At 41.3% G+C, this 22,312-nt stretch overlaps 1 protein-coding gene across 1 annotated transcript in view; it reads left to right on the plus strand.

Annotated features, from left to right (window-relative positions):
- Positions 1-613: 613 nt before the first annotated feature.
- Positions 614-22,312, plus strand: part of SLC17A6 (solute carrier family 17 member 6) — a 67,845-nt gene continuing 46,146 nt past the window's right edge. The window contains exons 1-3 of the mRNA XM_070735214.1: positions 614-708; positions 3,777-4,029; positions 6,323-6,441. Of these exons, the coding sequence (XP_070591315.1) occupies positions 623-708; positions 3,777-4,029; positions 6,323-6,441 (458 nt within the window). The 5' untranslated portion in view covers positions 614-622. The remainder of the gene's footprint in view (positions 709-3,776; positions 4,030-6,322; positions 6,442-22,312) is intronic.

Here is a 22,312-nt window from a genome sequence, read left to right on the forward strand (position 1 = left end):
AATAATGAAATGCTAAGGCTGCTTCTGTGCCAGAGTATGCAGCACAGTTATCAGGGATTCACCTAAACTGGTGTGAGGTGAGCACTGGTAAGGATTCTATGCATATGGGATTTATTGTCTTTGACGACTCTCTACCTCTATATACACAACCACAGCAAAATAATCCACATCCGATCAGGATTATAGTTACATTAGACTTTCATTCAAAGCTCCTTCAAAGTACCAATGGTTTTGCTTGCCGTTTTGCTAATGGATTCTTCATCTTTAAAGAGGACCTTTTAGTTCACAACTTCTGTTCTTTTAAGAAACCTATGGGCTTCAGGTAGACACTCAATCTTCTCCCCCTTTTTTTTTTTTTTGCTTCCTGGCTCTGTTTCTTTCTGCCTCACCCACAGATATACATCTACAGTGTCTCTGTCCTCTCTCTCACACACACACACACACTTTCTCTTACACACATTCACACACATATACACACGAAGACTTTGGCTCGTCCTTTTCTCTGGATGCACAACATTCTTTTATGGAAAAAAGTTTAATATGGAACGGATATGATCCATTTTCGAGGCTTGTAAGGGCATCCTTGTTAACCCGGTAAAAGACAGTTGAAATCTTTACAAGAATGGAGTCGGTAAAACAAAGGATTCTGACTCCTGGGAAGGAGAAACTGAAAAATTTTGCTGGGAAATCGCTTGGTCAGATCTATAGGTAAGGAATTTTTTTGTGTGTTTTCTTTAAAAAGAGAAAGAGAGAGAGAGACTAACGTTGTGCATCCATAATGAGCTTCTTATTTCCACTTCTTATTATAGAGGGTAATTATCGTATTCATGATCTCTATCTAAAGCTATGTGTTTATTTTTATTGTGATGCTTCGATATTGTTAATGAGGACTCTAAATTCAGAAGAAGGAAGGAAGGAAGGAAGGAAGGAAGGAAGGAAGGAAGGAAGGAAGGAAGGAAATAAGTGTACTTTGGATATGTGATACCTTCTCCTAAACATATCTTTCTGTAAGAGGAGAAATTTGGTTTCAGTAAGAGAAGTGTCCTTAAGAACTCCAATCTTAAAAATCGGGTGATTCAATTCTGAGATGCCAGAATGATATTCAGACTAATGTATATGGGGGAGAGGTAATTTATACTTTGAAATGGAAAACAGTTTCATTTGAAAAAACAAAAACAATTGAGCACTAATAGGAAAACCTTTCCGTCATATTTTCTTTTCTTCTTCCCCCATACAAAAATGAATAAATAAGAGTTTTAATCTGCACTGTTCGGTCCTCCATGATACTTTTATATGAGAAAAAACATGGAGATCATAAATAATTGATAAATGAATGCCTTTTTTCTAGTCAACTTAAACATGCTCAAAAGAGATATGGGGGGGGGGATCACATAAAAATTTGCATATCCTTTTTTGAGAAATCCACCCACCCACCCCCGAAAAATAGTGATGCATACATGTAAATCTATCTGCAGAGGAGGCCAATTTTTAAAATTAATGCTATCTATGACTATTAAACAAATCTATGTAATTTCAATGTAAAGCCCTATAGTTATGTGTGAATATACTTTATTACGATCTTAATCTTTCCAGAGCAAAATATATATATTTTAAAAAACTTCTTGATGATCAAAATGGCGGGGTAAACCTGCAGGGAAAGGCATTTAATCAGCAAAGCTTCCATTGCAGCAATTAAACCCTCCTTACAACACTGAAAATATTATTATTATATATCCAGAGTTTCAACGGTATAAATACCCAGGAGGCACGTAACAATTTCTGTGTGGGAGTTGAATCTACTATCGTCCAGCAAGGAAGGAAGGTCTAGATTACACATTTATCCTATCTGTAACCAATTATTTAAGTTGCTTTAAATAAGAAAGAGAATAAGTTGTATTTATGCTATTATTATTCAATTGTAATAGTCTGTTGTTATCTTTAACGTGGATAAACTGTGTATACATTTTTAAATGGCACACCTAAACAACCATGACTTATCCAGAAATCAATCATGTGAAACTATCCTGGGATATTTCATTTCATATTTGGAGTAGACATTTTTCATCTTTGTTCCCTTAATTCTAATAAGGCTATCTGTTTATTTGAACAGATTTCTGCATTGTTTTCTTCCACAAGAACTCAACTGAGAAAGGTTTTATTTGTCGCTGGGGGAGACAATGCAAAAATCGAATAATGTTCAATGTTTGTGTTTGGCAGGTTAAATTAGAATGGTTTATTTGATTATTGTGTTCTACAATAATCCAGAGCAGAACACTTTGTGAAATTCGATTTTCATCATAGATTCAGGATGGGGGTGGGGGTGGGGGTGGGGAAGTCTTATGCTAACTATTAGACCGTGAATCTTAGCCGAGACAAAAGCTGTAAAGAAAAACTCACAACTTCTGCTCTGTCTACAGTAACTCCATCTTCAGTGTTCTAATCCTCCCAGGAATTATTGTTACTCTCTTATTCTGAATTATTAAAAGACACTGATGTCAGCCATAGATGGTCAGTTGCACAAAACGAAAGAGGGGTCGGGAGAAATGCTTTCATCAAATATCCATGGTTCTCCTCTTTTTGAAAGGGTATTATTTGCCTTTGTTAGGAAGATAACAAAAAAATTAAAGGCACGCAACTTGAAAGGGTGTCACCTGTGTATTTGGATCACTGCCATGTATACAGTGCAATAAACTTTGTGTGTCAAAGCCAGAAAAAATTAAAAGCATCAATTTATTTTTACTTCAGCACTAATACGGAGGGAAAACAAGATCCAACCTGCTTAAGGCTGCAATACATCCTCACCTGGAGAAAATCTCACTCAACTCAAAGGGGCTTATTGCCAAGTAGACTGACTCAAGAGATGAAGCTTTCCTTATTGATCGACAGGATAGCTTTCTATCTTATTCTAATAGCAGACAGACTAATTTTGCAGAAAATACCGGGGTGCAAGATTTTCTCCAATGGGAAAGTGGCTGACAGCCATTTTGAGATCCGAAAGGCAACCACAAACCTGCCAATTGTGCAGAATAGCTCCCTCACAATAAGAATCCCTATCGGGAATACCATTGCCTAATTTTAGTGTGCTCCCCTCTCCTGTTTGCCATGCAATTTATAGAATGTTTGAAGCTGCAAGATCAAGTCTTGTTGGAGCTTGGTAACAAAGAGCATCTCCGTAGTTGCGGAAGGAGGGGGTGCATCTTGGCACCTCCCCTGCAATGTGAACTAATAAATTAGAATTAATTTTTAACAAGACCATTGACTGGTTTTCTTTGAAGTGTATGCAGTTAGATAGATATGATTCTGGACTTCCTAATCTGATGGGTATCCAGTTAGTCTGGGGAGGAGGCTGTCCTGCTCCTCTACAGCCCTTAATGTCTCCCCTTCGGAAACGCTACCAATTAATAGGGAAAACTTAGCCAGGATTAGCACATTCTTATCCCACCATCTCATGCCCTTCCAGAAGGACTACAGAAAATCGGGTTTATTTTAACCCCACCTCATTACATTTCTAGGAGGTAGGGACCGATTGCGTATCCATCAAGTAGGAAAATGCTATTTGTACATGTTTGGGTGCTTTTTAAAAACCCACCTAGAATTACCAATAGTTACCGAGACTATTTTGTTTTGGGTCAAGCTTTAAATCCACAGCACTCTTTTCAACACATCCGAATACAATTCAAAGAGATTATTACAAGCTCTCCCCCTCCCCGCGCACCTCCTCCTCCCAGTAAATGCAAGTAGGTCCCTTGACCGAGCTCTCTTCTTTGATTTGGCAGAGTCTTAGAGAAAAAGCAGAAGCCCGAGGACAACATCGAGTTGACGGAAGATGGGAAACCCCTGGACGTGCCCGGGAAAAAAGCGCCCTTGTGCGACTGCACCTGCTTCGGGTTACCTCGGCGATATATCATCGCCATCATGAGCGGACTGGGTTTCTGCATTTCCTTCGGAATCCGCTGCAACCTTGGCGTAGCCATTGTGGACATGGTCAACAACAGCACCATCCACCGAGGAGGGAAAATCATCAAAGAGGTGAGCGAGTTCCAGGAAGAACCCTCCTCTCTGGCCGCAGGTGATTCCCGAATGCCTTTCCCGGCATCCATATTGGGAAGCCAAGACTCTACGTATCTACCGCCCCTTAGATTGTGGTTTGAATTATTCCCATGTTGGAGGGAAAAGAGGCGGGTCTTTAGAACAAGATGCAAAGCACTGCAGAGTAGGGGTCAAACAAGGGGTGCCTTCGGAGTGGCGAGGGACAGGGATATTTTCCTCTTCTTGCTTTTTCTTCCCTCCTCTCTCTCCCTCTCCCCCATTTTTCATAGCATCAGGTGAGTTCTTCTCACATTAGTTGTCTTTCGTTAATTTTCCTGTTAATGACAGCCTGGTCCCCTGTCCGAATTAAATAAACACCTCCCTCCTTTGATCAACTCGCCCTTCTTTCATGTCTCGAGAAGCACCAAACTAAGAGCTTTCCCCTTTCCCTATTGTTTCCACAAAGAGGAAGATCTCCCAGCCTTGGTAACTTTTAAGACTAGTGGACTTCAACTCCCAGAATTCTGGGAGTTGCAGTCCAGGAAGTCTTAAAGTGGCCAGGGTTGTCCCAGACAACTGTTTGGACTTCAGCTCAATTCACCCCAATCTTTTAAGTAATGGTTGAGACGCCTGTCTTCGCTCTTTGACATTCAACTAAAGCTCCAAATTCTACTGCAGAAGACCAAAAGGAAAAGGAAAAGAAAAAGTGGAAACCCCTTCGAGCTTCTGACGACCTCGTGGACACGGTGTTGTGGCAACAGTATACAAAGGTGGTTCGCCCTTTCCCTTCTTCGATCCACTTTCCAAACCTTGGAGGATATCTGAAAGAACTACCTGAAATGGACGCGCATGTGGTTAGCGAGAGGAAGGGGGAAAGATCGGCCAATTCCAGAACCGTAGGCTAGATTACAAAAGGCAACCGAACCACCTGGAAGAAGGCAAATGAACAAATCGCACGTCTACCTGCAATGGAACCTGCATGACCGGGCCCATGAAGCCATTGAAGGGTCGAACGCGATCCAAAGGAGACCTCAGTCTGCTCCCCTTAAAATGAAATCCCTCTCCCCCTTTTAGGAGTGTTGATTGAAGGTCCAATTATGAAAATAGTACTTTCATTGGGGGGGGGGAGGGGGTATTTCGCAAGATTGCGCCGTATATGGATTGTAGATACGCACCTTTGTAAAAAGGGCGGTCCCACTAGCAATCGCCTCCCCGTCCCGCCGTGTTGGCTTGAATTAGAGACGTCCGTCCCAAGTGCTAAACCTGACACCTGAATATCTTATGAACCTGCTTCGCCCTAAAATCGATGTGGGAGAAGGGTGTAGCTATTATCTTGGCCATCTACTCTTTCAGGTGGATAATAAATGATGATTACGAAAACCCATTCACCTAAAAAAACGAAACATCGAAAAGGCCTGGAAAAACGTTGGAAAACCTCTTAGTTCTCAAGATACGTACATGTATACATACATTGAAAAGGCGAATTGGGGGGGGGGACCTTCATTAAGATATGAGGAAATCCAGATAACCTACAGCAAGAGGTCCCTAACTTCAGGGCGTTGCAGTGGTAGATGGAGAAGCCCGGGGATTGAGGTGCACAATATCAAGGTACAATCTTGACGCAAGCAAACCTTTCTTCCAGGGAGAAAAGGCAGGAATAATTGTGGTGACTAATAGCCGGAGTTCGCCAAAGAATCTCTCCCGATCCGTCAAGAATAGAACCGCGTCAATAAATGTCAAGAAAATTCTCTGTCGTTTGGTTTTGGCTCAGACCAAGCGAGTTGGCTCAGACCAAGCGGTTGCTCAGCTGGTATAACCTTGTGTGATCTTTCCTTTCAGCGGAGGATCACAGCAGCTTTGATGTTGCGATTTTCTTGGGGGGGGGGTCTTGTTTATGGGTCAGCCCTAGTCAGAATTGGATGTGTCATAAAGACCCGTCTCTTCGCCCCCCGGCAGGTTACTAAATAAATAAATCAACAGACAGGAATCAATTACGGTTACAATCACGGAGCCTCTTGGTACTGTATCCTAACATCTCTATTTCTGCTGCAATCCGACCATTAATAAAAAGAGACAAACCGCTTGGGATACTTGTAGGATATAGCAGAATAAAGGGACAACATCTCCCATGTGGTTACCACAGACAGCCACGGATAGTGTAATTCCGTGGATTCCTTCCTCGCCCCAACTTCTTTTTAGAAATGCTTTGATTTAGGCCGGTGTTGTTGTTTTCCACTCCACCAACACACTTTTTTCTCTTTTCTCTCCTGTCTCCCCTTTATCGCTTTGGAAGAAAGCGAAGTTCAATTGGGATCCAGAAACAGTTGGCATGATCCACGGTTCCTTTTTCTGGGGCTATATAGTCACGCAGATCCCCGGGGGCTATATTTCATCCAGGCTGGCAGCTAACAGGTAAGCCCAACAGTCAACATCTAGCTCTTCTCCGGCTGCGATGCGGAAGTTAAGGGTTTTTTTTAATGGGGGGAGGGGAGGGGGGGCTAATAGGCCGCCTCCCTCCCCACGACTGGCGCGCAACCTCACAGGGTGGATACTTGGGCTTCTTCGCCGATTCTGCTTTGCGCACACGGGGCGGAGCAAAACGTCTGTCTTTAGAATCACAGCGTTCCTTACGAGAAGAAAGAAGCAGACAAGTCGAATCTCCCATTTTGGTTGAGTCTCTATTTTTCTCTGAAGGGCCTTCAAGTCTCTCTCTCTCGCTGCCAAGAGAAATCGGGAAACCAGTTTCAAAACGAGGACGGGACTTCTCCCCCGATGATGGTGATGGTGATGATCATCATTATCATCGTCATCATCATCATCATAAATACAACACAACAAACGCAAGAAATGCAGGATAATAATATTATTATTATTATTATTATTATTATTATTATTATTATTATTATTATTATTATTATTATTATTATTATATTGAACAATTCAAAGTGCAGGAATCCCGTCCTCTGGTCTTTAATAGCCCATGGTGGCTATTTTATTAAAGTTCCATTTCATTTGATGGGATCGTTCCAAGCTATAAGCAGTTAGTTTGGCTCTGCTTCAAGAGGCTCGGGCGGCCTTAAGTTTTATGACCTCGAAAGGTCGTCCTTACCGGGTCCCCGCATTTTAATGCAGGGGTTCTCTATGCCACGTTCTCTAAGCCAGTGTTTCCCAACCTTGGCAACTTGAAGATATTTGGACTTCAACTCCCAGAATTCTCCAGCCAGGCTGGCTGGGGAATTCTGGGAGTTGAAGTCCAAATATCTTCAAGTTGCCAAGGTTGGGAAACACTGCTCTAAGCCGCTCCTCATCAACGGTCTATATCAGGGGTCTCCAAGCTCAGCTCGGCCACTTTAAGACTTGTGGACTTCAACTCCCAGAATTCCCGAGCCAGCTTTTCTGGGAGTTGAAGTCCACAACTCTTAAAGTGACCTAATTTGGAGGCCCCTGATCTATACTGCTGAAGGAGTTTTCTTTCTCTTTTTAAATTTAGTAAGAAAGCGGGGCTTAAAATACTGCGGTATCGACCGTCTCTGGAAGTTGGCCCAGAATGGTCTGGCTTGGCTTTAGTTAACAAAGCCTTGTTTTCAAAATCTTAGGTTGTTGCTCCTCTTAACTGTTGCTCCTATTACATTTATTCGAATAGAGATGTATAATCTAAATATAAAATCTCTTCCCCCCCCCCCCCCATTCGTAAATAGCATATTATCGCTGCTTTTGCAGCTGATTTTATCGAACAGGGCTTTTACGTTTAACGCGACTTTGCTTGTTGGACCACTTCACCTGTCTCTCTCTACCTGGATTTTCTCTTGATCGGAAGTTGCTTAGAGCAGCGATCGCCAGCTGGTGATCTATGGACCACCGGGTGGTCCGCGAAAACATTTTGGTGGTCTGCAGAAAAACTGTTTGCATTTTTTAGCTGTAGTTCAGCTGTTCAAATCTCACCACCGGCTCAAGGTTGACTCAACCTTCCATCCTTCCGAGGTGGGTAAAATGAGGACCCAGATTGTTGGGGGTAATATGTTGATTCTGATAACCGCTTTAGAGAGGGGCTGTCAAAGCACTATGAAGCGGTATATAAGTCTAGATGCTGTTGCTATTTTTATATTGCACTAAATACTATTTAACTTTTTTTTTTTTAAATCGTATTAATGGTCCATATGGGATTTAAAATGATGAATTTACTGGTCCCTGAGATCCGAAAGGTTGGTGATCCCTGGCTTAGGGAGTGGTGATTCTATTTTTTATTTTAGTATATTTTTACAGGTTGTTCACCCTAGTAGATCTTTCTGACTATCACTGAGGCTGGCTCGAGTGTTGTTTTTTTTTCTTAATTATCTCAGCTTTCCAAACAAGAACAAAAGAGACTCTCTCTGTCTCTTTCCCATTAAAAAGCAGCCACGGTGTTATTGATGTCGCAAGCGAATAGAGTGAATGAGCTGCCTTCTTTCTCTACGAGCCAGGAGGAAGAGAAAGTGACTTCCGAGGATTATTATTATTATTATTTTTGCAGAAAGAAAGGAAAGCGCGCAGATGGCGCGGAGGTCTTAAGGCTTCGTTTCTATGGTGTCTGGCAAGAGGTTTCAGGCACCCAGGGAGCGAAGCTACCTGTTAATTAGATCCTGCGAGGATTCTGGGCTCGGAACGTGCTCAGCCGCTGCCGAGCCCCGCTTGCCCGTGTCTCATTAAAAGGAGGCAAGTCAGAGGTCCTAGCGCCGCTCTTTAGGCGGCCTAACCTGGGTCGGCAGAAGAGAGCGGCTCTTGAGGAGGACAAGAGGGAGTCTCTCAAAGGCTCTGCCATGGGGGGACCGGGCTTTTCCTAAAGGGAAAAAAAAACCACCCAACCCCTCTCCTCTCGCAGGCTGGCGGCTCTCTTGAGGCCCGGGAGCTTCATTAACAAGGAAACCACTTCAACTGCTAAGCCAAACTCGCGATTGTCAGCTGATCCAGTCGCGGTTTCCTTGGCACCCAAGCCGAAGCCGAAGCCTGCTGTTATATATATAGCATGCGCGCGCGCGCGCGTGTGTGTGTGCGCATGTATATCTCTATGTGTGTGTGTGTGCATAAAATTTATATATATACGCACATGTACAGGGCTCAAAAAAATAAAGAGAACACTTAAACAACACAATATAACTCCAGTATATCAAACTTCTGTGAAATCAAACTGTCCACTTAGGAAGCAACACTGACTGACAATCAATTTCTCATGCTGTTGTGCACATTCAATTTTGTACAGAACAAAGTATTCAATGAGAATATTTCATTCATTCAGATCTAGGATGTGTTATTTGAGTGTTATTTGAGCAATGTATATGTATATGTGTATATGTATCTTTATTTATTATTGGAGTTGGTAGGGAGCTTGCAGGGCATCTAGTCCAACCCCATGCTAGTGCAGGAGACTCTACATCACACTAGTCCAATAGAAGTCCAGTCTTTTCTTGAAAGTCACTAGTGTTGGAGTGTTCACCACCTCTGCGGGCAAGGTTGATCCCTCTCACAGTCAGAAAGTTCCTCCTTAGATCCAGGTTGAAACTCACCTTGGACAGCTTCCAACCATTGCTTCTTGTCTGGCTCTCTGGTGCTTTGGAAAATGTATTCCCCTCCTCCCTGTGGCAGCCTCTCAAGTATTTGTAGACTGCTATCGTATCCCCCCTGGACCTCCTGCAACCTTTCCTCCTATGTTTTAGTTTCTAGTCCCTTTATCATTCTGGTTGCTCTCTTCTGTACTTTTTCTCTTTTGCGGTGTGGTGATCAAAACTGAATGCAATAGTCTAGGTGTGGTCTAACTAGGGCATTATAGAGTGGTATTAGCACCCACCTTGTCTTGGAGTGTATTCCTCTGTTTATGCAGTTTAAGATTGTGTTGGCTTTTTTAGCCCCCGCTGCACATTGTTGGCTCATGTTTAGTTTGTTGTCCACTAAGACTCCAAGATCTCTCTGTATATGTATATGTATATGTATATGTATATGTATATGTATATGTATATGTATATGCAATTGCACAAGCACACACACACCTTTTGTGGGTGTCGTCTGCTAAGGTCACACATTCACACAACCGCCCTGACGCCCAGACTGAACTCATACGCATTATCACGATGCCCTGACTCCCAGACTGAACTCTTGTGATGAATTAATTCCATCCTTCTGTATATCGCCCCAGCCTAGAAAACCGGATAGGTGAGAAAGAAAGAAACAAAACCCCTTAACCAAGCAAACTTAGAGCTGAGCGTGTTGTGAGAACACGGGCCATCGCGGTGCAATTTTTTAATTGGCGTGTTGATTTGGCACGGCGAAGGAGGTGGCTTATGTAACGAGGTAGAAACGGATACGCTGCGACAAGTGCGGCGATATATTTTTAACCGAAATGTTGAAAACGTTTCGCTTCTCATCCAGGAAGCTTCTTCAGTTCTTGAATGTGAAGCGGAACGTTTTCAAAAGAAACGTCAAGAAAGTCCAATTGACTTTTTTTGGACGGGGACGACACCCTGGATGACTGAGAATCTCTGCAGCCAGACAGTGATCACGTTTCAAGAGCAAATAATCTGTACTTTGTATCCGAGGTCCGATATAAGTTTGACTTTCTAAGTAACGGTAAGGAAACAAACTTTTCAGCTTTTCAGTGCTAACATCCAAGGTTGCAATATACAGTATCTGCCTGAAAGGCTGATAGCAGAAGCCCATTTGTTCGCTCAAGATGTTCAGAAATTGCAATGTAAAATTGTTTTGCTAACGTGACCCATTTGGTCCGACTGAATTTTCAAGACAGACGGACTTAAACCTTGCTATTTCCTATGGTGGAAAACAGACATGTAATCTAAAATAACTCATTGATGTCTTTTTGGCAGGAAAAACACCACGGTGGCTGGACCAGCTTTTCTATGATTTGAGAATTTTAGAATACTTCTCCATTAATTTCCCCTACTAGACCCATAACTCAACAGCCTGTGCCTTCCATATTAAGAAAGATACCGCATTCAAAAGACGAACGTGTATCTGGTTAACTTATTTATAGTGTAATTAGGTTCCCATATCTGAGCGATTTCCCTTAGACTGTCTACAGTCGACCTCACCCCATTCCCAAGAGGTCTGTAAGGGGCGTGCATAAGCGCACCATTGTGCCTACCGTCCCTATTCTATTCTCCAAATTTACTTATACCTACTTTGTTAATGTTTATGTTTATACCAATACCTGCTATCCTATACATGTTTGACAAACTAAATAAATAAATAAATAAATAAATAAACAAAGAAAGAAACAACAACAATAAAAAATTATTGTATAATAATAATAATAATAATAATAATAATAATAATAATAATAATTTTTTTTTTAAAAAAAACACCTTCCAGATATAGTTGTACTTCGGGCATAATAGCATCGCCTGTCACTGGAGGTTAAAACATTATTGGTTAATCGGCGCTGCAGTTTATTTTGCCGTCGAAGTGAGCCCACCCTTCCCCCATCGTCCGTTTGCTTAAGAAAAACGTCTTATTTGCCGCTCTCAGTGGGAGGCAGCTAGGCGGGGAAAACGCTTGATCTATTGGTGGGTTGTCCAGTTGAGTGGTCCCTTCGCTCCTCCAAGGAGGAACTAAAATTTTTTGGGGGCGAAGCCTGCGTAATTGGCACGCAATAAGTGATGGAGTGCTTCCTTGGCTGCCTTTTGGTGGCGCAGTATGGACAAGGCGAGGCGGGTGAAAAGGAGCTGCCCAGCTGCCCACAGTCTGTCTCTCTCTCTCTGTGTAGCTGAGAATTATACCATATCGACGTTCTTCCTAGTCGAAGCAGTATATGTTTCTAGGAAGGGCTTTTAATCGACCGCGTTCTTGCCTGGTTCAGAAAAAGCTTAAAGTGGGTAGCCCAGGTGGCCTGTTTTCCGGTGGTTTTTTTTTATATATATATATAATTCTCCTATTTCGCCTAAGGCTTCAACGGGGGGATGGAAGAGCAGTAGTAAGAACAGCAGACTGTAGTAGGCAGCTCTAAGCCAGAGACCAATGGGGCTGCGATGAGTGAGCTGATAGTAGCAATAGCAATAGCATTTAGACTTAGATATTGCTTCATAGTGCTTTTACAGCCCTCTCTGAATGGTTTACAGAATTATCATGTTGCTCCCAACAATCTGGATCCTCATTTTATCTCAGAAGGATGGAAGGTTGAGTCAACCTTGAGCTGGGTGGTGAGATTTGAATTGCTGAACTATAGATAGCTGTTAGCTAAAGTAGCCTGCAGTGCTGCACTCTAACCATTGTGCCCCTTTGGCTGTTGATAAAGGCAGACTCAATTTATGACCAGGATGGTACCCAAAATTGATGCTGCCAAATGGGAAATTTGTTTTGCCCCGTTGAAAACGTGCAGAGGCGAGCAACCAGGATGATTAAGGGACTGTAGACTAAAACATATGAAGACCAGTTGTGGGAACTGGGCATGGATAGCCTAGCAAAGAGAAGGACCAAGGGAGACATGATAGCAGTGTTCCAATATTTGAGGGCTGCCCCAGAGAGGAGGTAGCCAAACTATTTTCCAAAGCCCTCCCCCCCACCCCCAAGGACAGACAAGGAATAAGAGATGGAAACTGATCAAGGGGGGAATTCAACCTAGAAACTAGGAACTTTCTAACAATGAGAACAATCAACTAATGGGACAGCTTGCCTTAGGAAGTGGTGGGAGATTCATCACTTGAGACTTTCAGGAAGGGATTGGACTGCCATTTGTCAGAAATGGTATAGGGTCTCGTGCTTGAGCAGGAGGTTGGACTAAATAACCTACAAGGCCCCTTCCAACTCTGTTGATCTGTTACCTGATATCCTATTTTACAACGTTCCTCATCACTTTTGTTAACTGAATGGTTCCAGTGGTTAAATTGGTTTGCCCCATTGACTTTGCTTGTTGGAAGGTCGCAAAGGGGGATTATTACATGACTCCAAAGACAATGCAAATGTCGTAAAACAGTTGTCAAGCATCCGAATGTCCCATGACCATGGGGATGCTGCGATGGTCATAATGGGATATGTATGTGTGTTAAATTGGATTATTTGTTATGGTTTATTAATTGTTTATTAATTGTTAGTATACCAGTTTTTTAAAATTACTTTTACCATTTATATTTGACTTTTCACATTGTATTTTATTATTGTTGTTGTAAGCCGCCCTAATTGGACAGCATAAAAGACAAACAAACAAATAAACAAATAAATAAATGTGAAAAAATGGTCAACAGTCACCCTTTTCAGTGTCATTGTCACTTTGAAGTAAGCAAACTGTTGTAAATCAAGGGCGACCACTATATAGTTAGTTGGTTTGTTTATTTATTTATAAATTTATAAGCCGCTGAACTCCGTATGGACTCAGTTGGTAGAGCTGACCATCCTTTTAAATAGTAGGAACTTTACACAGGTAGTCCTTGACTTACAACAGTTCATTTAGTGACCAAAGTTACAACGGCACTGGGAAAAAGTGACTGTTGACCATTTTTCACATTTACGACCAATAGTTGCATTTTTCCCTTGGGGAATGGGGAAACCAGATTTGCTTAACACTATTCACTTAACACAACACTATTCACTATTCCCTTAACACAACTCTATTCACTTAACAATTGTAATGACAACTCTGGCAAGAAAGGTTATAAAAGGAGGCAACATTCGCTTGAACAAATGTCCCAATTAGCTACGTAAATTTCAGGCTCGGTTAAGTTGAGGACTACCTACACAGCAAAAATAGTGGAGTCACCCAGGGACATTTTTCTTAAGGGACATTTCAGGTAGATGTGCAATGAACAAAGAAACACAGTGAGACCTTAGCACTACAATGTGTAGTGTGCAATGTCAAATGCCAGAGGCCTTCACTGGGCAAGGTAAATGAGGCTGAAGCAGAGAAACGATCTGTTTGGGAGAGAGCCGGCTGGCAGCACTGTTTCAGATGAAGCCAGACAGTGGTGGCTATTTTCTTCCTATGGCTGATTTCAAAAGAGCTCATTCACATTGCTAGAAAAAAACGCAGTAAGAGGGTTTTTAATTCTACTCTAATTGCAGCCTTTTTGGATAATGCCATGTTATTTACCTTATACAATGAGGCAAGATACATTCCAGAACCTGTCTGAGGACTTCTCTTTTATTAGCCTGTTCAATTTCAGGTTAATAGGAAAATAATGATAATTATGTGTTTGAGGCAATAAAATCCTAGCAGAGTCGTTCAAGGAACCTACAGCCTCTCATTGTTGGCCACTGCTGCTCTTACAATGGCTTGGGGAGAATCAGAGCAGTTTTATATCTTATGTATGTTTTCTTTAATATGCACATTCAAATGAAATTCATACACAATTTGAATGGGTTTCCCCCCCCCCCTCGTTGAACAGGAAAAGAGGATAAGCCTTTTATTTGTAAAGATCGCAAAATATTTAACCAAGATCCCAAGATTTCAGGCTCAACATCCTAATTCATAAATTTCAAAACTTACACTTTTTAAAATAATATAGCAGTTGGTAGACATTAAATTAAATTAACAATATCCAAAAAAGGTAATAGCATCTAGATTTTTTTTTAAAAAAATACTATGTAACAGGTTTGACTGAATTTTTAAAAAAGAAAAGAAATCCATTATAGAAAGCTGTAAGTTATGTACCCAAGTTTCTCTTACTTAAATAGCCACCCCAAGTCTTCAGAGAGGGATGGGATACAAATACAAATATAAATCCAAATAAATAGATAGATAGATAGATAGATAGATAGATAGATAGATAGATAGATAGATAGATAAATCAGATAAATCAGATAAACCAACAAACCAACAAATAAATAAATAAATAAATACTTTATCACAATGGTCAGCTTCAATTTCAACCTGATTAGAAATGCAAATATTTAATCTATGATGCATCAATAAATCAGTTATTCTATTTGAAATCAATTACACCATTAATGAGCTGTTGTCATTGCCCTTGTGACTCAGTTTTAATGAAAAGGGTTATATGGTGATCATGACGGGAATTAAATGTTATTCATATATGAGTATTTATGCTAGAGCTGCCATTACAGCATGTGTAGTAAATATAAATTATTTATTTACTTATGGACAGTCATAGCAATCTTTAAATTTTAATTTTAAAAATCCCATTCTTATCTTCCATAAATATATTATTAGAAATAAGTCATGTCAATATAAAAACCTGGTATTTTTATATTAATGTTGTGCATGTAAAAACGAGTTGTTGGTATGCCCAAATACATTTCTGTGGATTTCTGTTCAGATAGCTGATGGGTGAATAAAGACATGAAAGCTATAGAGAGCATATCACTGCATAATAATGTGACACTTAGCTATGATTGCATCTAGATTATAAATTTGTTCATTGAGAATAATGTGGACAGAAACTGTAGAACTTCAAACTGGATGTATATTCTTCCCATGCATATTTTGTAATTCAGATGCAGAGGAAATGCAATAGTTACATAAATATTATTATTACAAAAAAATATGGACATATTGTGGGGCTCCACGCCTGCAACTTTAATCTTTGCTAGGTTAGCTTTGTGCAGCCAGAATGCACAATTTCTGATCCAACAAGTGTTCACTGTTTGTTTCTAACTTACCTTAGTGCCGGTTCACTTCCTCCCATACCACATGGCTGTGCCTCGTGAACATGCATGTGCTCCACATGCGTGCATATGTGCAATGCCAAAACATTTTTAAAAATCCAAAAAAAATTCAAAAATCCCACAATAAAAGTGATGGCAGCATCCATGGACTGGCAGGGACCAAATTGGTTCTGGGACATCACCAGCAAGTTGCTATCAGTCAGGCGAACCAATCTGAACCCATCCCTGGTTTGTTGTTTTTGCTTTTAAAAGGAGATAATAAAAAAAATCCTGCAAAGGAAAACAAGTCAGCAACAGAATCCCCACAAACACACAACACATCCCAGTCCAGGATCATTATCTGCAGTTGGCTTTTATGCTTCTTCATAAGAATAGATTCTTATGATAGGTAGTGCAATAAATATCCAAAGATTCCATGCTATTTAGTGACATTATAAATATAAACAGCTACTTCCAAATTAAGGCAATGATTGTTAAATAGAAAATGTAGTTCAATGAAAGTATTGGATCTATGAAGTATTCTCAAGTATTAGAAAATCAACAGCAAATACTCACATATCATAATATGCTTATGGAGTGTGAGCCGAGAGTCACCCATCAGGAAAAGGATCTTGTATCAACGGAAGTGATAACATTGCCCAGACAGATTTATCTCCAACATAGATAATCAGATAGTTAAGTACTTAAATTGACATTTGCAACAAAGATAAAATTCCATCTCTCTTCATACAAGGGTAATGTGAAAAGAAGGCACAAAGGAATGTGTGGGGATGACACTCTTTCCATGCCACAATGGCAATTTTTAAAAATTTGTTGTTCTTATTCCAAGGTCAAAGATGGGAAGTGCGAAATCAAATCTCCCCGAGTCTCTTGCACTGATTGGGCTTGTCTGAAAGAATGAATAAGTCATGAATGACTTGAGCATCCTAATGTGGATAGCTTTGAAAGAGACAAATCAATGCAGGATAATAAGATGACTCGAAAACATATATTATACCCAGCCCTTGAAGCAAGATACTCTTAGGGTAGTTGTTGGAACATATAAACAGGAGAACAGAATTTCTTCTCCATTGTACTGCTTCTAGGCTTATAAAGAAGAGTTTGGTGAGACTAGAATAGTGGATTTGATAAGGCATTGCTCCGATGCAACAGGGTGGTTTTTAAACCTGAAATTCCCTTAGGCCTCTTTGATCATTTAACATGGTGATTCTGAGCATAGACAACAGCTTTCATGTGGGAAAATAGCAATATTTTTTTGGATATGTGGGTTTCTATTAGAAAGGTTTTCGGCTCTTCCTATTTGCTAGTTTACACAACTATTCTAGTAACGTGTCTGGCAAATATTTGCAACTCAATATGAAAACTATATTGGATGTTTTGTACTTCCTGTATGATGGTATTCAATAAGAATTTGGAGGTAAAGAGAAAGGGGTTCTATGGGGAGTTTATGCTTCCAGACATACTGCACAGTTCACAATCCTGTTACGTTTCTGTCTTGTCATGGCTGAGTTGTAGTCTGTGCTAAAGAGATGAAATATCTTGGTTTGCTTGGCCTTGAAAAGGTAAGTCTGATACCTAGTGCTGCTTTTTCTTGTGTTCTTTAAGCATTTTTCCTCAGGATAATACAATTTTCACTGCATATCACATGCTTATTTGGAAGAGTATCCAGACATTGACGTTTGTGTCATGGATTGATCCATCTCTGTGATTGCACTGTACTCTCAGAGAACTCTGAGAGTAGGCTGATAGCTGCCATATGTAAAATCAGGCCATTGGCCAGATCACATTGTTGGTTGCTAGAGATTTCCAACCAGGTTCATTCTTAATTCTAGTGAAGATATTGAGAATCAATTTGCATGCCAAATATGCAATCTGTTGTTAAATTACAGGAAGGGGCTGATCCATGGTGTGAATGTAGAAATACTGGGGATTGTGGGGGATCAATGAAAAGCATGGAACAGCTGCTCCACAAATAAGCAGAAAATGACAACTAGTACAGGATGCAATAAATAATGCATTTGACAGCTAGAGTGAGATTCACATGATTAAAGCTGCCCATTGCAATATCTTTAATTTATTTTAATTTATTTATTAAATTTATTTAGAGTTTGAAAAAAAATACTCAGGAATCCATGAATTTTAAATAATGTATTTACATATTTAATTCACATTTTATTTGCTTTATTTTATGATCACATTCTCTTTTATACAGAAAATTATAATCCCCCAATTATTATGTACATTTCATAATACCTTCTAAAAAAGGCTTCCATGACAGCAATTACTTTATATGCAGTTTCAGTTTTAAGTTTATACTAATTAAAGTGTACTTGTCACTTTTCAAATGAACAAAAATAAATATTTCCCTGGAGGAGTGTACTATGAGAAATAGGTCCAGCTTCTGCATTAATGGAACTTGATTTCAAATATATGTGCTATAAAATGGAATAACAATGTATATGGTGCTAAATATCAAAGTTCTTTGAATGCCTAACAGAGTCTGAAAGTAACAATTATAAAAATACAGTATATCACAGTGTTGCCAGACTCTTTCCAGGAAAGTAGATTTATTTATAATAATGATACATTCTTTTAAGGATGAATTTAGGATATAATATTCTCTTATATATTGTACCTTAGGATGCATAATCTATGACAATCAGTATTTCAACTTCCAAGAGTATTATTCTCAAAAGTTTTTTTCAGAGTTTTTCTTTTGTCCTGTACATTTACACATTTTATCATCATGCTCCAAATCCTAGAGCCAGGAATAAAATGACCACAACATGCTCTTTGTGAGAAAACTTTTAATTGAGATACGGGTCTCCCGACATGACATTTAAAAGGCTTTCCTTGTAGTCTAGAAACATTTACAATACAAGGTGCAAAAAACACATATAATTAGAGGAGTGTATTTATTACTATTGTTGTATATTAGATTTCTATGCTGCCCCTCTCCAAAGGCTCGGGGCGGCTTACAACATATCAAAAGATAGAATACATCAAGATACAATTAATTTAAATTAAAAATATATTTAAAAACTAAAGAACCTATTAAATACACACATATCCATTCAAACAAACCCACTGTACATTCATTGGCCAAGGGGCAGAATATAATGACCCCAAGCTTGGCAGCATAGGTGGTTCTTTAGATTTTTATGAGGAAGTGAGGAGGGTGGGGGCAATACGAATCTCCAGGGGGAGCTGATTCCAGAGGGCCAGGCCCCCCACAGAGAAGGCTCTTCCCCTAGGTCCTGCCCAGTGACATTGTCTAGTTGACAGGACCTGTAGAAGGCCGACTCTGTGGACATAACTGGTCGCTGGAATTCATGCGGCAGGAGGCGGTCCCATAAGTAATCTGGTCCCATGACATGTAGGGCTTTGTAGGTCATAACCAACACTTTGAATTGAGTCCAGAAACCAATTGGCAGCCAGGGAAGACTGTGGAGTGTTGGAGAGATGTGGACATGTCTGGGTAATCCTATGACTGCTCGCGTGGCTGTATTCTGCACAATTTTCAAAGGTAGCCCCATGTAGAGAGCATTGCGGTAGTTGAACCTTGAGGTGATAAGGGCATGAGTGACTGTGAGTAGAGACTCCCTGTCCAGGTAGGGCCACAAATGGTGCACCAGAGAAACCTGGGCAAATGCCCCCTTTGCCACAGCTGACAAATGATGTTCCAGGATCAGCTGTGGATCAAAGAGGACACCCAAGTTGCGGACCCTCTCTGAGTAGGTCAAAAGTCCTCCCCTCAGGGTAATGGATAGAAGGATAGAAGTGTCCTTGAGAGGCAGAATCCACAACCATTCTGTCATGTTGGGGTTGAGTTTGAGTCTGTTAGCACCTATCCAGATCCTAACTATCTCCAGACATTGGCACATTACTTCCACTGCTTCACTGAGTGAACACAGGATGGATATGTATAGCTGAGTATCATCAGCATACTGATGGTAACTCACCCTGTGCTCTTGGATGATCTCACCCAGTAGTTTCATGTAGATATTAAACAGCAGAGGGGAAAGGACCAAGCCGTGAGCCACCCCACAATGGAGGGACCTCGGACCCTCTGATCCCCTACTAACACCAACTGTGACCAACCAGAGAGGTAGGAGGAAAACCACCATAAAACAGTGCCTCCCACTCCCAACCCCTCTAGTCAGTGCAGAAGGATATAATGGTCGATGGTATTGAAAACCGCTGAGAGGTCAAGGAGTACCAGGATAGAGGATAAACCACTATCCCCGGCCCACCAGAGATCATCCATCAGTGCGACCAAAGCAGTTTCCATGCTGTAGTCGGGCCTGAATCCAGACTGTTGAGAGCCTAAATAATTGGCTTCATCCAAGGAACTGGAGCGACACCACCTTCTCTACAACCTTTATGACATCTATATAAATGCATCAAGGCCAGATGAAGGATTTTTCATGGTGCAATTGCAAGAAGATATTTTAATTCAGTTGCTGCTTTCTGAGCAAGTAAATCTTTGAAAGATGACAGCTGGAGACCAACCTTCCATTGATGAAACAACAATCTTGATATTTCATTTATGTAGTTTTACTTGTCAGTAGTTTGACTCCTAAAACCATATGTTCTTTCAAACATAATTTTTTTCTGGGAATATTGTAAGGTTGCTTTCTTTTCAGTCACTTCCTATATACAATAAATTTTGATGGACTTTCTATCCTCTCTGGTTGTATCATATAAGAATACTGAATAGGAAGTAATTTAGTATGTAAGATACATTTATCCATGTGATGGGGATAAATAGAGTAACAACAAGGAAGAGGTGGAGGTCCACCAAATTTTCTTAGCAAAATCTCTAAGCATACAGCATTCTCAGTGGTTTTCGATACCATCGACCATAGTATCCTTCTGCGTCGGCTGGAGGAGTTGGGAGTGGGAGGTACTGTTCTTCAGTGGTTCTGTTCCTACCTCTCCGATCAGTCACAGTCGGTGTTAGTGGGGGATCAGAGGTCGACCTCGAGGCTTCTCCCTTGTGGGGTGCCTCAGGGGTCGGTCCTCTCCCCCCTACTATTTAATATCTACATGAAACCACTGAGCGAGATCATCCAGGGGCATGGGGTGAAGTATCATCAGTATGTTGATGATACCCAGTTGTACATCTCCACCCCATGTCCAGTTAACAAAGCAGTGGAAGTGATGTACCGGTGCCTGGAAGCTGTTGGGGTCTGGATGGGTGTCAACAGACTCAAACTCAATCCTGATAAGACAGAGTGGCTATGGGTTCTGCCTCCCAAGGACAATCCCATCTGTCCGTCCATCACCCTGGGGGGGGGGGAAATTATTAACCCCCTCATAGAGGGTCCGCAACTTGGGCATCTTCCTCGATCCACAGCTTGCATTAGAGAACCATCTTTCAGCTGTGGCGAGGGGGGCGTTTGCCCAGGTTCACCTGGTGTACCCATTGTGGCCCTATCTGGATTGGGAGTCACTGCTCACAGTCACTCATGCCCTTATCACCTTGAGGTTCGACTACTGTAATGCTCTCTACATGGGGCTACCTTTGAAAAGTGTTTGGAAACTTCAGATCGTGCAAAATGCAGCTGCGAGAGCAATCATGGGCTTCCCCAGGTATGGCTATGTCACACCAGCACTCCGCAGTTTGCATTGGTTGCCGATCAGTTTCCGGTCAAAATTCAAAGTGTTGGTTATGACCTATAAAGCCCTTCATGGCATCGGACCAGAATATCTCAGAGACCGCCTTCTGCTGCACAAATCCCAGCGACTGGTTAGGTCCAACAGAGTTGGCCTTCTCCGGGTCCCATCGACTAAACAATGTTGTTTGGCGGGACCCAGGGGAAGAGCCTTCTCTGTGGTAGCCCCGACCCTCTTGAACCAGCTCCCCCCGGGGATTAGGATTGCCCCCACCCTCCTTGCCTTTCACAAACTTCTTAAAACTCACCTCTGCCTTCAGGCCTGGGGGAATTGAGACATTTCCCCCAGGCTTATATAGTTTTATGTATGGTATACTTGCGTTGAATGGTTTTTAAATTAATGGGTTTTTAGATCCTTTTTAAATATTAGATTTCTTTATTGTATACTGTTTTATTATTGTTGTGAGCCACCCCGAGTCTGTGGAGAGGGGCGGCATACAAATCTGCCATATATGCTGACACACAAGCTGTTGCCCTAGCACAGCTCCAGTGTGCATGTGTGTGCCAGTCAGCTGATTTTTGGCTTGCACATAGGCTCTGGGAGGGCATTTTTGGCTTCCAGAGAGCCTCCGTGGGGATGGGGGAGGGCATTTTTACCCTCCCTCAGCTGCAGGAAAGCCTTTGGAGTCTGGGGAGGGCAAAATACGAGCCTACAGGAAATTGGGAAACAGGCTGTTTCCAGCCTCCGTAGGGCCTCCGGGGAAGCTGTTTTTGCTCTCCCCAGGCATTGAATTATGGGTGTGGGCACTCGCGCATGCACAATAGTGCATGCCCACACTCTTTCGGCACCCGAGGGGAAAAAAGGTGAGCCATCGCTGATGTAGATGATCTACAAGGTCCTTCCAACTCTTTTATTCTGCATTTGACATCCATTTAATTCTGTTTAGTAGGGACGAATTGTCCTCATCTTATATTTCTCTTTGGGGCTTTTGTCAAAGCAGGAGCCCTGACAATATCCACCTCATTTACAATTAACTGAAGAGCTCCCTTGCTGTAGTGAAAGC

This window comes from Erythrolamprus reginae, chromosome 1, assembly GCF_031021105.1.
Source record: "Erythrolamprus reginae isolate rEryReg1 chromosome 1, rEryReg1.hap1, whole genome shotgun sequence".
Classification (NCBI taxonomy): Eukaryota; Metazoa; Chordata; class Lepidosauria; order Squamata; family Dipsadidae; genus Erythrolamprus; species Erythrolamprus reginae.